Consider the following 15,050-nt stretch of genomic DNA (forward strand, 5'->3'; position numbering starts at 1 on the left):
TGTCATAAAACAATGTGTGTACTGACTGTTTAATGAGAAACTATTTGTTCTGTAAACCTTCACCTAAAGTACAAATAAAAATAAAAAAGTAGATAAAATTGAAAAGAAAGAATACGGATCCATCAACAGTGGCCTTTATTGAGCAGATAACTGTTTCAAAATGGCATTTGGCTTGGGAAGAAATCTGAAAAAAGTCAGATGTTTGTGTTTCCTATTAATCTGAAGATGAAAGTGAACAGTCTCTTCTTTTGTGGGCTCACAAACCTGCATTTGGATTCTTAGTTAGAGAGTAGTAATTTCTCTCTGTAAGGTCATTATTAGATTTAGCTGGTCTTCCTCTTGTTTTCCTTATAATGGGATTAATTCTGTGTAAACTCTCTGAATAGTATCCCTTAATTGATGGTGTGATTATACCTGGTTTCTATTGTCCTGAGGATAAGGGGAGGTTGGGAGAGGATGCTGACTGGTGATCCTAAGTTATTAAGGCTTCTTTAGAATTGTTAAAGTTTTCTAATCCCAGCACACGAAAAGGGCTGTCTTCCGTCACGCTAAAGGAACGCTCCACCAAACATTACTTGGAATGTTAAATTCTTTTACCTTTTCAGCTGAGAAAAACCAAAATAGTTCCACTTCCCCCATTTATCAAGCTGGTAGGATGTGTGAGTCCTAATCCGGTCAAGGCTGAGACTTACCCTTTGAAGTCCCACTAGGAGTACTGGATATCATGGATTGACTGATTTCTGGCTTCTCATGGTCTAAGCTGGCTGGCTCTGCTTTCAGCTCTGAGCATAAGAACGCTTTGCGTAGTTTGTTACTATTGAACTTGTCTGTATAGTGTGTTAAGCCAGTTATTCACCAGAGAGTAGACTGCAGTATCATGCTCATTGCTTTCCTATGTGTATTTTATTTTAACTATGCGTATTCTTAACCTAAAATCTGAGTAGATTAGTTATTTGACATGAATTCAAAGCTCAAAGCTGCCTCTCTTCTTCTATAAGAATTACTCAATGATAACTGATTTTACATTTCCATGTAGAAGACTTCAAATCTGAGGAGAACGTCCAGGTAGACATGAACACTGCTGTGCCATGTTAGACTAAACTATAATACAGTACCAGGACGTAAATTCTCTTTGACTCTTTTGGGGATGATTTTTGTTTATTATTGGGACCCAAGGTTTTCTCCACCTTTGATACAGATGGTTCACCAAGGCAACCTTTGTTTAGAAAGAACTTCACCTGATATTGTGACTTCTTTGCTTTTCAAGCCTGGGTCACTAAAGAACGCAGTTTGTATAGAGTATGCTGACTATTCTTAGAGCAACAGGTACATCTAGCTGGCCTCAAGTGAATTTCTCCTTAGGAATCAAGTTTTGTTGTTTTGTTTTCATATTTATAAGTCAGGCTGCTTCCCTATTTTCTAGGTGAAAAGTATACTGTGATTATCTTCAACAGAATTTTTATCTAGGCTTACTGTCATCACAGTTTCAGAGCTACCTCCCCTGACTTCTGATTGACGCGTATGGTACAAATGCATACTGATTCTAATCAGCCCAAGGAAAACGTTTTTGTTGTGTGCCCTCAAGTTGATTCTGACTCATAGTGACCCTATAGGACAGAGTAGAACTGCCCAGTTTGGTTTCCTAGGCTGAACTCTTTACAGGAGCAGATCTACAGGTCCTTTTTCCCAGAGCCTCTAACAGGTTTGAACCACTGACCTTTTGGTTAGCAGCCAAGTGCTTAAGCATTGCACCACCAGGGCTCCTTGAGGAAAACGTTAGGGGAAGGTAAATCTGCAAAGCCCTAATGCATTCCAAAGCAAGTATACAGCACTTGGATTAACTATATCACTGCTTCTCTCCAGTTGAGAGTTGACTGGCATTCCTGGTATTTGGAAGTTGCATTTTAGCCCTGAAATGAAATTAAACGTTGGTCTGGACAGTATGAATGGAGCAAAACTAGCCCTGCATTACCTTAGGCTGACTTCTAAGCAAAACTCAATGCCTTGGCATTCTCTTACCTACTCTCGTGATAAAACAAACTGCATGTAGCCTAGAGTTGAACAACTTGGGCCTTTGTCTACTCACATTTGACTTTGGAAACCATTAGGATTTTACCCCCTGGAATGGTGCAGTACTCATGACACTGTGCATGTGTGTTGGAAGCCTCCTCCAGGTTCGGGGCACAGGCTGAAAGGAGATTGCCCTGGAGCGTGCTGATGATACCAAAGGAGGGAGGTACAGGGAAGGTCTGTGAAAGTGAATCACTGTGGAAGATACTTGTCCTACTGACCCATACTATAAAGATCTTGTAATTAGTTCTTATTGTTGAAAAAGTTCTAGCTACTAAAATGGGTTTTTGTTCACTGTTGTGGGCAACAGACTTGAAGTTAGGGGATGAAGGCCAGGTGTTCATTGCCAGGTGATCATTCTCATTGCATCAGCCTTAAGGACCACTGGCCTGTGCTTGAAGAAGCAGCTTAGGGTAGGTTGGTTGGTTGTTTTTCCCATATGAAGTATAACTGAATAGTAACATCTTATTAGAATTCTGAAAGGAAATCTGGTAGGGAAAGCCTTTACACTGACCTTGAATTCAGAAAGCAGGCTGTTGAGCAAAGAGACAAAATAAGCTAAATTTGTATCTTGCTTTAGCTCTGAATGGAGCTGCTTATTGGGATAGATTTAGTTACCCCTTCTCCGTATTTATAATTCTCTGTATTGCAGAATCCTTGGTATATTTTTAGAAGCTGTCTGCAAGTAGCAAATGGGTCTCTTTCTTTTGTTTCTCCTTTCTTCACAGTTTTGGGGAATTTTGCCTGGTTCACCTGCTACTGAAGAGAAATCCTGTCATGTTCTTCCAGCACTTCATTGAATGTATTTTCCACTTCAATAACTATGAGAAGCATGAAAAGTATAACAAATTCCCCCAATCAGAGAGGTTAGTGAATCGGCTCAGATGGTCTCTTTTCTTTGGCAAGACTTGGGCAGACCTCAGGAGATGTTCAGCTATTTTGTGTACAGTGGTTAGATAAAGACCCTAATGTATTTGTTGTAATGGTCCTTGCTTTCCTTGGTAGGGCAAGGTAAGACAATAAATTGCTGAGGGAGGTGTCTGTGCTGAGCATTAGCCTCATAAGTGTGCTTCAGCCCTTAGCATGTAGCTTTTAGGATGTTGTTACAATGCTGTATAAGGGTTCTTTGTATCCGTGCTCACACGATGCAGTAAAATTGTCCTGTTTTGCCATAGAGAGAAGCGACTTTTTTCACTGAAGGGAAAGACAAACAAAGAGAAACGAATGAAAATCTACAAGTTTCTTCTAGAGCACTTCACAGATGAACAGCGATTCAATATCACTTCTAAAATCTGCTTAAGTATTTTGGGTAGGCCTAGTGTGTTTGGAATAAATTGTGTATTTAAAAGTAAAACACTGTATTGAAAATGGACCCAGCTGGTCTGTGGCAAATGTGAACCTCCCAGTGCAGGAAGACCCTTGTCTTTGTTCTTCCTCAACATCTGCTGGTCCCAGCAATGGTACTGCAGCCCAGACTTGCCCTCCTTGCACGATTATATCCCATTTCCCAGACAGTGGTTAAAGTTTCCCAGAGGCTGATCTTTTGTGCTTTCTTTCATTGTGCTTTCTCTCAGCGTGCTTCGTGGATGGTGTCCTTTCCCTGGATATGGAAGCCAATGAGTTACTGTCAGATACGTTTGAAGTCCTCAGCTCAAAGGAGATCAAACTTTTGGCAATGAGGTCTAAGCCAGATAAGGACCTCCTGATAGAAGAAGATGACATGGCCTTGGCCAATGTAGTTATGCAGGAAGCACAGAAAAAGCTCATCTCACAAGTGAGTGTGGGGTCTTCCCTAAGACTGCCTGGTCTCACTCTGCTGCCTCTGTTTGCCCCTCAGGTATTGGTGGTATACTTGAGATCCTGATTTCATCCTTACCCATGGCTTTAACTCTCTTCTAAGTGGTAATTATTCCCAAACCAGTGTTTCTAGCTCCAACTTCTCTGTGAGCCTGAACCCAGTTCTACTTGCCTGCCTGGATGTGCCTCAGGCATCTCAGACTTACTGTGTCAAAACTAATCATCTTTTCCTCCCATTCTTCTCCTTCTTCCCACCACTGTCCACACCCCAAGAAAAAAATAATAAACAAAAAAACATAACTTGCTTTTCCTTCTCCCTTGGTCTCTATTGTGGAGAATGGAACCATTATCTATGAAGATGTCCAAAAGGGAAACCTAGTGCTCTCCAGGCCAGAGTTTGTCATGCCAAGTGTAGGCTTTATTTGGCCAGTGTGTGTAGACATTTGAATCTGATTGGTTTAGGTGAACAGTTTAGTTGCCATGGTCCTCACCAGGCCCATGTTCCTGTGCCTCGCCTGGATTGTTAATTTATATTCCCTACCTGATCCCTGGAGGCTTTTGACTCCAAAGACAGAGACTTTCTTCTCATCCAGTTTGCCACCACATCCTGTGCATGTTATCTTGTGAATCCATCTCTGTTTTGCATTTCCACTGGTACTGAAGTAATTTAATTTACACCTGTGCCATTTCCAGCAGTTTTCTTAGCACCTTTTTGTCTAGTTTTTTTCCAGGCCATGCACCACATTAATGCCAGAGCAGTCTTTCTTAAATACAAATTTGATCATTTTATTCTCCTGCTTAAAGTAGGTTCGAGGCAGATTAACTACAAAGAGGCACGGAGGGGTGGGTACTTTCTGAGGTGACGGAAATGCTTTATGGTTACTCAATATACAGTTTCGTCAAAACTCACTGAACTGTTCACTTAAAATGGGTAAATTGTATATAAGTGATGCCTCACTGAAAATGTCATTAAGAAGTAGATTGGTGGCTTCCTGTTCCCTTCTGAATAAAATCCTGATTCTCTCTCAAAGCGTACAACTCTTCTTTATGTGTGTGATGCCTTCTCAACCTTTCCTCATCTCTCTGACATCCATTTCAAATTACTGTTCTTTCCTCAAATGCAAAATGTTCTCTCATGCTTCAGTTCCTTTGCACACTGGCTCTTCTCTCTGGAATGTCCCTTCCGAACACCCTGTTCTTCTTTCCCCCTACTAATTCCTACACATCCTAAGTGTCATCTTTTCAGATAAACCTTCCTTGATACACATTCCTGTCTACTCCATTCCTGCCTGGGCATCCCTCTTCCATATGTGCCATAACACCCTGTATATCTCTCTCACTTACCGTAATATATACACACTGATCTAGAAGCAACTTGAAAGCAGGAATTCTTGCCTTCACTTCTCTGTCTGCAAAGGTGAGCTTTGGTCTGGCGCCAAGAAGGTGTTGAGTGAATGCATATAAGCTGCTTTTCTAATTTATTGTGGTAAAATTATATGTAACAAACATTTGCCTTGTTAACCATTTTTTATGATGTAAGCTGTTTTTCATAAATGCTTTTTATCATATTGGGAAATTTCTCTCGTATTCTTAGTTTTTTAGTGTTTTTATCATGAACTGGTGTTAGATTTTGTCAAAAGCCTTTTCTGAACCAGTTGAGATGATCATGTGGTTCTTTCCCTTTGTTCTATTAATATGGTAAATTTACATTAATTGATTTTCTTATGCTGAACCACCTGAGATGAATCTCCTTTGGTCATGGTACATAATCCTTTTTAATATGCTGTTGGCTCTGGTTTGCTACTGTTTTTGTTGAAGATTTTTGTATCTGTATTCATAAGGGGTATCCTATAGTTTTCTTGTGGTGTCTTTGTCTGGCTTTGATGTCAGGGTATTGCTGGCTGTGGAATGAATTTGGAAGTTCTATAAACTACTTTTTCAGACTGTCTGTTCAGGTTTATATTTATTACATTGTCTATTTTTCTGCCTATTGCCCTCCTGTTGCAGAAACTGGTAACACTTTAGAAGTGAATGGTTTATAAGCAAGGAACATATACTGGTGACTTGAGGTGAGAAAAAGAGTACTTTTCAGGGTCACAAGGATGAATCTTGCATATATGAGCTACTGTAATGAGTCATTTTTAATTCTAAGAGATTTCTGATAAAACATTTGTAGTTAGTGACCATTCTTGGTAAGGATTATCAAGACTTGATCAATCAGGTATATGTAAATGCAGAGCACTTTTCTAAATGTGTGCAGAGTTTACCAAAAAAGGCAACAAGAGATAGAATTGACTCTCTTTGTGCTTAGCAATTTTTAGACTATTATCAGTTACCCAACAGGGACATATAATGTCCCTTTGGATACCCGGAGATGAGCTAGTTTTCATTCCCAGAGGGAAGATGCTGAATGGGTGGACTGAATGTGGAGCCAAGAGTCAAGGGTCTGCGATGGGTTTGCGGTGGTTTGGCGCTTTTGTCAAGTTCTTCGATGTATTTCTAATTCTTTTTCCTCGTGTAGGAAACAGGAATAGTATGCATCCCCTTCCTACTTTACAAAGCATTTTGAGTGTTTTGAGGCAGTGCTTATAAAGTCTTCAGTGCAAAAGCAGTGGGTCCTATATAGTCACAATATCAGAAGCAAAAATAAACCTGTATAGAATGCTGTTGTTGTTAGGTGCGATCGAGTCGGTTCCAACTCATAGCAACCTTATGTACAATAGTATGAAACACTGCCCGGTCCTGTACCATCCTCACAGTCATTGCTGTGTTTGAGCCCATTATTGCAGCCACTCTGTCAATCCATCTCATTGAGGGTCGTCCTCTTTTTCACTGACCCTCTACTATACCAAGCATGATGTCCTTCTCCAGGGACTGGTCCCTCCTGACAACACATTCAAAGTAAGCGAGACAAAGTCTCGCCATCCTCGCTTCTGAGAAGCATTCTGGCTGTACTTCTTTCAAGACAGATTTGTTCATTCGTCTGGTAGTCCATGGTATATCTGATACTCTTCGCCAACACCATAATTCAAATGTGTCAATTCTTCTTCTGTCTTCATTTTACATTGTCTAGCTTATGAGGCAATTGAAAATACCATAGCTTGGGTCAGGTGCACCTTAAATGCTAGATCAGCTATACTGAAAGAATTAGGTCAAGAAAAAGTCAAAGGTCATTCAGAAGTTTATACATCTTGTTTGTGTTACTACAGGTTCAGAAGAGGAATTTCATAGAAAATATTATTCCAATTATCATCTCCCTGAAGACTATGCTTGAGAAAAGTAAGATCCCAGCTTTGCGGGAACTCATGGCTTATCTCAGGGTAAGTGGTGACCGTGTACTTTTGTGGTTATGGCCCACCACCATTCCACCACTCAGCATCTTCTGGTAGTTAGTGTGGTTAAAACAGCTGGTGAATGATGGAGCTCAAAATGCTACAAAACCAATGTTATCTTTTTTAGAAGCATGCCTGCCAGACAGGCTTTTGGCTGTTGGGGAGAAGTTGGAGAGTTTCATTGAAGTTGATTCTTTCCTTTTCCATTGGGGCTGGGAAGAGTTGACTCGCTATACAGAGCATGATTCTGATTAGATTCAATGTTGAGGATTTTCTCCACTGGGGTCAAGAACAGAGTCAACCTCTTAGCACATTTTGGTGGGGGATAAAGTGAAGATTGGTCATCATGTGTAATTGTAGGGTGTTTACCTTTAACACATTCTCAGATTACAAGATCAGGAAATCATAGCCCTGTAACAGCGTGCCTTGAGGAATACCTGTTGGCTGGCTGCCATTGAGGGTTGGCCTGTCTGTGAAGCTAAGGACCACAAAGTTTCAGTCTGTGCAGACCTCCATGAGGGCAACTTCTTTCAGTCAGATACAAAAGCAACATTTTTTCCCTTTAGCTTAACACGGTTATTTCCCTGTTCATATGATGCCTTTTTCGTCCTTAAAAAAAAAAAAAGGACTACTACAAAATTACACTGAGTATACTTTTTAAAATAGCTTTTTGTCCTAGAGGAGTTAAGGTGAGAAAGATGGGCTCATTGTATGGAAGAAAGAACTTCCAATTATTTTTATATTTTTATTGTCTTGTTTTAAGCCTCAGGAAGGAAAAAAGAAGAGCTTAGATCCTAGGAACACTTAGAGGTTTAAGAAAATAAATCCGTCTCCTGTTTCTGAGGTACATGCAGAGGATGGTGCGGTGTTGTTTTAGTTCTGTAACAGCGTTTCTTCATTGTAAACCTTCTGGAGTGGCTAACTGCTTGACTACTAGCCAAAAGGTTGGCAGTTTGAACCCAGAGGCGCCTCGGAAGACAGGTCCAGCGATCTATTTCCGAAAGATCATAGCCTTGAAAACCCTATAGAGCAGTTCTACTCTGTAACACACGGGGTCATCATGAGTCAGAATCAACTTGACGGCAACTAAGAACAACAACTAAAGAAGCTAGAGCGAGCCCTGCTTTTCCTGGCAGCTGTAGAATTGATGGATAGCCTTCTCTTTGTTGGACTTCCCTTATAGTTGGGGCTTTTCTTCCCCCTAACACTGTTAGGCAAAATGGGTTCTTTTCTTAGCAAAGGGACTTTGCCCTAGCAGCCCTCTATAAGACCTGAGAAAGATAAAGACATGGTATGATGAAAGTTTTCTGCAGCATCTTCAGAGAGGACACAAGGATGGGAATAGAGCTGTAGTTCTAATTTCCTGAGAGTCAGGGGGAAAGCCAGTGTACACAGATGAGTAGGTTTTAGATTGCACTGCATCCTGTGACTGACCCCAGAGGCCCTGTCAGAGCCAGGGCAGCACCATTCGTACCTACCTGCCTGACCTCTGAATTCACGTCTGACTGGCCTGCCTCAGTGATCACAAGATCCTTTGAACTGGTGGTAACCCAATGCCAGGGCAGACCACCGAGATGCATCATTGTCCCCGTCCCAGCCTCAGGGATGGAAAGGGGGTAGCAATTGGTGACATTCCTGTACCATTATCAGTTCTGTGCTAGGCTAAAACTGCATGATTCCATGTCCTTTATCCCACCAGGAACTGGGAAATTGCCTGTTAACTGTCAGATAGGCAGGACGCTTCCTAAGAGACCAAAACTATCAGTTAATGCCTCACTTATTGTGTGGTAAATACAAGTGTGCTTGGCATTTCTTGGGATATATCATTGTGCTAATTAACCTGTTAGTTAATGTCACAGAAATAGTTTTCCGTCAGCAAAATAATTTTTTATTTTATACCTCAGGAAAATGATTATTATGTAATTTTATGTTGGAGAGAGCTTATTTTTTAATTCAAGAAAACATCAAAGAATGCTTCTGGGTCTCTTTCAGGAGGTGATGCAGGATTACCGAGATGAAGTCAAGGACTTCTTTGCAGTTGACAAACAGCTGGCATCAGAACTTGAATATGACATGAAAAAGTACAGTGAACAGCTAGTCCAGGAGCAGGGGCTGGCGAAGCAGCCAGACGCGAACAGGACAGCTGAGGGGGGCAGCATGGCACCAGTGGGGCAGGTAGGAAGAAACCCACCTTGAGCTTGATCCTGCTTTCCCAGCTTTTTTTGTGATCAGTTCTTCCAATATCTCTCTCAGAATCTAGAGATGATATGAGGTCAGGCTGGGTTAAACCTTTGTGATTCCTTTTTTTTTCTCGGCCACCATCATGTTCATGTCTTAAGGGAGATATACAGGCAGCTCAGCCGTGGCCGGCTTCCTTCCCACAGGGCCATGCCACATGAATTTGTCTGGAACATCGTAATAGCAGTTGGGGGAAATGTGTGAGCGCCCAGAAAGCAAGCTGGCAGTCAGGGTATCTGATCTTTGATTATGATGATTCTAGATAATTAGCTCTTCCTAGGTGTTTTTGTTTGTTTGCAGTCTTGCCCCCAACACGTCTGCCTCTGTAGAGCTTATTGTCACTTGGGGTATTTCTAGGCTTATCTGCTGCTCACTTCAGAAGCATAGTGTTCTACTGCCCCGAGAAATCCAGACAGATCTGCTATACTGAAAAATGATGAGGACAACTACTTTACTCTTTTGTCTCTTCTTTAATACCACAACATCTACTTGTGGCAGTCTTCCAGTGGTACTGTTTCTAAAGACAAAGCTCTATTTGCCCAGGGCTGACATGTTTTTAAAATAGATTACTCACAGACTTGCTTATAGCGTGTGAAGAGTCTATAGAAGACGAGTGTTAGTGTTAGAAGGTAAATACTCTTTATTTTCTCAAACAGGTTGCTCTGAGTTTAGAAATAATGCCAGCTCCTGTTGGCCAAGAAAATGCAGCTGTGGCCCCTGGTGTGAGCCACCCCTCAACACCCAGATCAAGCACTGGTAGAGTACCTTCTGTGCCTTCTCCACCTGACACTGGGCCGTTGAAGATGTTAATGCCCAAAGCCAGGTATAGTGTGTGCGGAATCTCAGAGGCCCTGCTCCTGTGCTAGGCCTCGTCTGTGTAAGCGCTCCCAGCAAGGTCTGAGCGAGTGTAGACAAGTGATCCCCTGGAAGAGGGTGTATGGTGATCACACTGTGTTCACTCTCACTTTGTGCGGGGTCTGCAATTAGAAAATCAGTGTTTGTGGTATGTTCTCCTCCACAGGCCCATGTCCCTGAGTACCATTGCAATCCTAAACTCTGTCAAGAAAGCTGTGGAGTCGAATAACAGGCATCGGAGTCAGAGCTTAGGAGTGCTGCCTTTCACTTTGAATTCCAGAAGTTCGGACAAGAGCAGCAGTCATGGTATGCCTGTAGATTGGCACCAGGAGAGTAACAGACCTCCTTGGTGTTCCATCTCGTTACAACAAATAACATTAATTGGGGATTTGGAGTTATAGATAATAAAATAATGCATATTTATGATAAAGATTTGGAAAATGGAGCAAAAAGTAAAATTCATTCATAGCAGTTGTTTATTCTTCCAATATTTCTATTCCTCACACTTATGTGTGTTTTATGTATTACTTATAAAACTGTGATCATAGTGTGCATTGTTTTATAAACTTCCAAACACACACTTGTACTAATATGTAGTTGAGAACCGCACAGCTTTTCTTGTGGCTTTATAGCATTTCATCTTGAGGAAGTACTACAACTTATTACTACCCTATTCTTGAAGATGTAGGTGTTTTTTCAGTTTTTTGATATAAATAATGTCACAATGAACATCGTTGTACATAGAGCTTTGTATGTATGTAACCCTTAGGATTAATTTCCAGAAGTCAAAGGCCATGAATATTTAAAAAGGTCTTCCATGATTCATACCCAGCTACGCCCCCACGCTGGTGCATGAGAGTCTGTTTTCCTCCTTAGGAACATTGGGATTTATAGTTCTGCATTGTCTTTTCTGAGTTTTATAGACCAAAAATGTCATTGCTTTAATTTCCATTTCTTTGAATCCTGGTAAGGATGGACATTTTTCTTCATGTTTATCATGTATTTGTATTTCCTTCAGAATTGCCTCTCTATAGGAACACTTCAAATATTGAGGATATTAACTTTATTGTATATCTTGCACATGTTTTCTCATTTGTTGTTTTGCTTTTTCATACTGTTTTGGTGTGTTTGAGACAGGTAAAACTTTTCCATTTAATCCCAGGCTCTTCATATAGCTTGAACCAAGAATCTCGCGGATCTATCGACCATCTGACTAAACGAGCAATCAGCACCCCTGACCGTAAGTAACTAATTTGAAGTTGGCTGCTCCTAGCCCTAGCTCATTATGTATTTGCTAGAGCTGCAGTAAAACACTTTCTGTTGCAAGATAGTTCTTGAAGTAAAAACTCCTGATACTCAACATGATAGTGCATTATATCAGACTGAATGGTTCATAATAATTATATTAACTCTATTAATTGAGCACTTACTGAATGTCAAGCCCTCTTCCCAGTGCCTGTACATGTATTAATGCATTTAAACCTCAACCATGCTATGTTGTTAGGTGCCGTCGAGTTGGTTTCAAGTCATAGTGACCCTGTGTACAACAGAACAAAACACTGCCCCATCCTGTGCCATCCTCATAATTGTTGCTAGGTTTGAGCCATTGTTGCAGCCACTGTGTCAATCCATCTCTTTGAGAGTCTTCCTCTTTTTCACTGACCTTACCAAGCAGGATGCCCTTCTGTAGGGATTGATCTCTCCTGATAACATGTCCAAAGTACATGAGACAGAGTCTCACCATTCTCTCTTCTGAGAAGCATTTTGGCTGTACTTCTTCCAAGACAGATTTGTTCAGTCTTCTGGCAGCGCATGGTGTATTCAGTATTCTTCGCCAACACCATAATTCAAAGGCATCAATTCTTTTTCGAACTTCCTTATTCATTTTCCAGCTCTCCATGCATATGAGGCAATTGAAAATACCATGGCTTGGGTCGGGCAGACCCTAGTCCTCAAAGAGACAACTTCGCTTTCAACACATTAAAGAGGTCTTTTGCAGCAGATTTGCCCAATGCAGTACGTCGTTTGATTTCTTGACTGCTGCTTCCATGTGCATTGATATGGATCCAAGTAAAATGAAATCTTGGACAACTTCAATGCTTTCTCCATCTATCATGATGTCACTTATTTGTCCACTTGTGAGGATTTTTGTTTTCTTGATGTTGAGGTGTAATCCATACTGAAGGCTGTGGTCTTTGATCTTCATCAGTCAATGCTTCAAGTCCTTTTCAGTTTCAGCAAGCAAGTTGTGTCATCTGCATATCACAGGTTGTTAATGAGTCTTCCTCCAATCTTGATGCCGTGTTCTTCCTGTAGTCCAGCTTCTCAAATTATTTGCTCTGTATACAGATTGAATAATTATGATAAAAGGATATAACCCTGACACACACCTTTCCTGACTTTAAACCACACAGTATCCCCTTGTTCTATTCAAACAACTGCCTCTTGGTCTATGTACAAGTTCCCCATGAGCATAATTAAGTGTTCTGGAATTCCCATTCTTTGCAGTGTTTTCCATAATTTGTTATGATCCACACATTCAAATGCCTTTGCATAGGCAATAAAACACAGGTAAACATCTTTCTTGTATTCTCTGTTTTCAGCCAAGATCCATCTAACATCAGGATTGATATCCCTTATTCCATGCCCTCTTCTGAATCTGGCTTGAATTTCTGGTAGTTCCCTGTCGATGTACTAGTGCAACCACTTCTGAATTATCTTCACCAGAATTTTATTTGTGTGTGATATTAATGATATTGTTTGATAATTTCCACATTCTTTTTTATCACCTTTCTTTGGAATGGGCAAAAATATGGGTCTCTTCCAGTCGGTTGGCCAGGAAGCTGTCTTCCAAATTTCTTGACACAGACGAGCGAGCACCTCCAGCGCTGCATCCGTTTGTTGAAACATCTCAACTGGTATTCCATCAGTTCCTGGAGACTTATTTTTCACTATTCCCTTCAGCGCAGCTTTGACTTCTTCCTTCCGTACCATTGGTTCTTGACCATAATGCTACCTCCTGAAGTGGCTGAACAGCAACCAGTTCTATTTAGTACAGTGACTCTGTGTATTCCTTCCATCTTCTTTTGATGCTTCCTGTGTCGGTTAGTATTTTCCCCGTAGAATCCTTCAATATTGCAACTCGAGGCTTGAATTTTTCTTCACTTCTTTCAGCTTGAGAAACGCCGAGTTCTTCCCTTTTGGTTTTCTATCTCTAGGTCTTTGTACATGTCATGATAATACTTTACTTTGTCTTCTCGAGCTGCCCTTTGAAATCTTCAGTTCAGCCCTTTTACTTCATCATTAGTACCTATGAGGTAGGTACTAATGGTGCCTTATTTTACAGATGGTGACACTGAAGCCCACACAGGTTAAGCTGCTTCCCTTGGCAGTGCAGCTCTGGAGCCAGCCCTATTCACCACTGCCCACGTGCCTCTCTGCGGGCCCAATTGTGTTAAGGCTGTTCTGCTCTGTAGGATGATCAAATGTCAGCAGTAGAAGGCACCTTGTATGTTATCTAGTTTAGCTTCTGAGGAAATGAGACTTGAGGGTCAATGGTGTATTGAGGATTGCACTGCTAGCTAAGCCAGAACCTATGTCTGCTCACTCCCCGTTAGGTATTTTCTAACACTCTGTTCTTTCATTTCAAGCTGGAGGTGAGCTAGAAGTGTAGAATATTTTTTCCCATTATGTTTTTATAACTTTTTATTGTCTCAAACCCCATAAAAGCTGTTATTTTCAGAAAATTATTATAATATAGAGAGATTTCTTCCTGTCCAAAGCCTGTAGTCTTTTATTTACGAGGCCCTGCCTGGTGTGTCTTCTGTGCGCCCCACTTCTCGCTGCCGTTCCCTTGCTCTCCCGAGTACCACCCTCTTTGAGTGCCTGCACTGAGCCATGGTCTCCCTGCCTCAGGGCATCCATCCCCCACCTAGCCACCACCTGTTCATGTTCATCCTTCAGAAGCCGTCCTGGCCTGCCAACTGGATCATGCCCCTCTCTTGGCACACTGAACTTCTCAGCAGTCGTCTCCACGAGGTCTTGCTGCATCACCCTGCTTTGTGCCCACAGGGCCTGCCGCAGGGCCTAGAACATGCCAGGTGTGAAACAGATACTTGCTAGTGATCCAGGATGGCAGAGCTGGGCGTAAACTCAGGCTTTCTGATTCAGTATCTGGGTTGCTTTACAGCCATACTTCTCTCACAGCTCTCATGCGTTAGAATGAAGGAGAACGGTGTGAAGAGGTTCCCCTTGGTCATAGTGTAGCACAAAGCGTCAAGCCATTCAGTCCTGCATTCAGTCAGTACACACTTAGTGAGCACCTTTTGTGTTCCAGATCCTTGCCTTTTGCTTCTGTTAACCCTGAGGTGCTGTGGCCTCTTAGAGTATTTAACAGGTTATAGATAATTTTCATCTAAATCTCCATTTTACGGGAGATTTAATGGATGAACAGAACTCCCACCCCCATCTTTCCTCAGATGACAACCAGATCATAGCAGTTTTTATCATTTACGGCAGTGAGTAATTTTGGGTTCCTGTATATTGAGCAGGTGTAGTGTTAGATATGTAAATAATTCACCCTCTTCCAAATGCAGATGTTTCCTGTCTGTTCTGTACTCCTGGCTTGGGGGCACCGAGAGCTTCTATTCTGGTGGTTGGGTGTCATCTGCCACAGGAGCAGGAGGGCTGGCTCACTCCAGCTCTGCTCCCCTGGGCCCTGGCTTCAAGCTCTTGCTCTGCTCCCCTGGGCCCTGGCTT

At 41.6% G+C, this 15,050-nt stretch overlaps 1 protein-coding gene across 3 annotated transcripts in view; it reads left to right on the forward strand.

The window, feature by feature from the left end:
- Window positions 1-15,050, forward strand: part of NCAPD3 (non-SMC condensin II complex subunit D3) — a 146,225-nt gene that overhangs the window by 124,319 nt on the left and 6,856 nt on the right. For all 3 annotated transcript variants that reach the window (XM_023734037.1, XM_023734038.1, XM_023734039.1), the window contains 8 exons: window positions 2,799-2,936; window positions 3,246-3,379; window positions 3,645-3,844; window positions 7,077-7,187; window positions 9,192-9,374; window positions 10,094-10,260; window positions 10,459-10,598; window positions 11,455-11,532. In XM_023734037.1, coding sequence (XP_023589805.1) covers window positions 2,799-2,936; window positions 3,246-3,379; window positions 3,645-3,844; window positions 7,077-7,187; window positions 9,192-9,374; window positions 10,094-10,260; window positions 10,459-10,598; window positions 11,455-11,532 — 1,151 coding nt within the window. The remainder of the gene's footprint in view (window positions 1-2,798; window positions 2,937-3,245; window positions 3,380-3,644; window positions 3,845-7,076; window positions 7,188-9,191; window positions 9,375-10,093; window positions 10,261-10,458; window positions 10,599-11,454; window positions 11,533-15,050) is intronic.

Source organism: Trichechus manatus, unplaced genomic scaffold (assembly GCF_000243295.1).
Source record: "Trichechus manatus latirostris isolate Lorelei unplaced genomic scaffold, TriManLat1.0 scaffold00064, whole genome shotgun sequence".
NCBI lineage: Eukaryota > Metazoa > Chordata > Mammalia > Sirenia > Trichechidae > Trichechus > Trichechus manatus.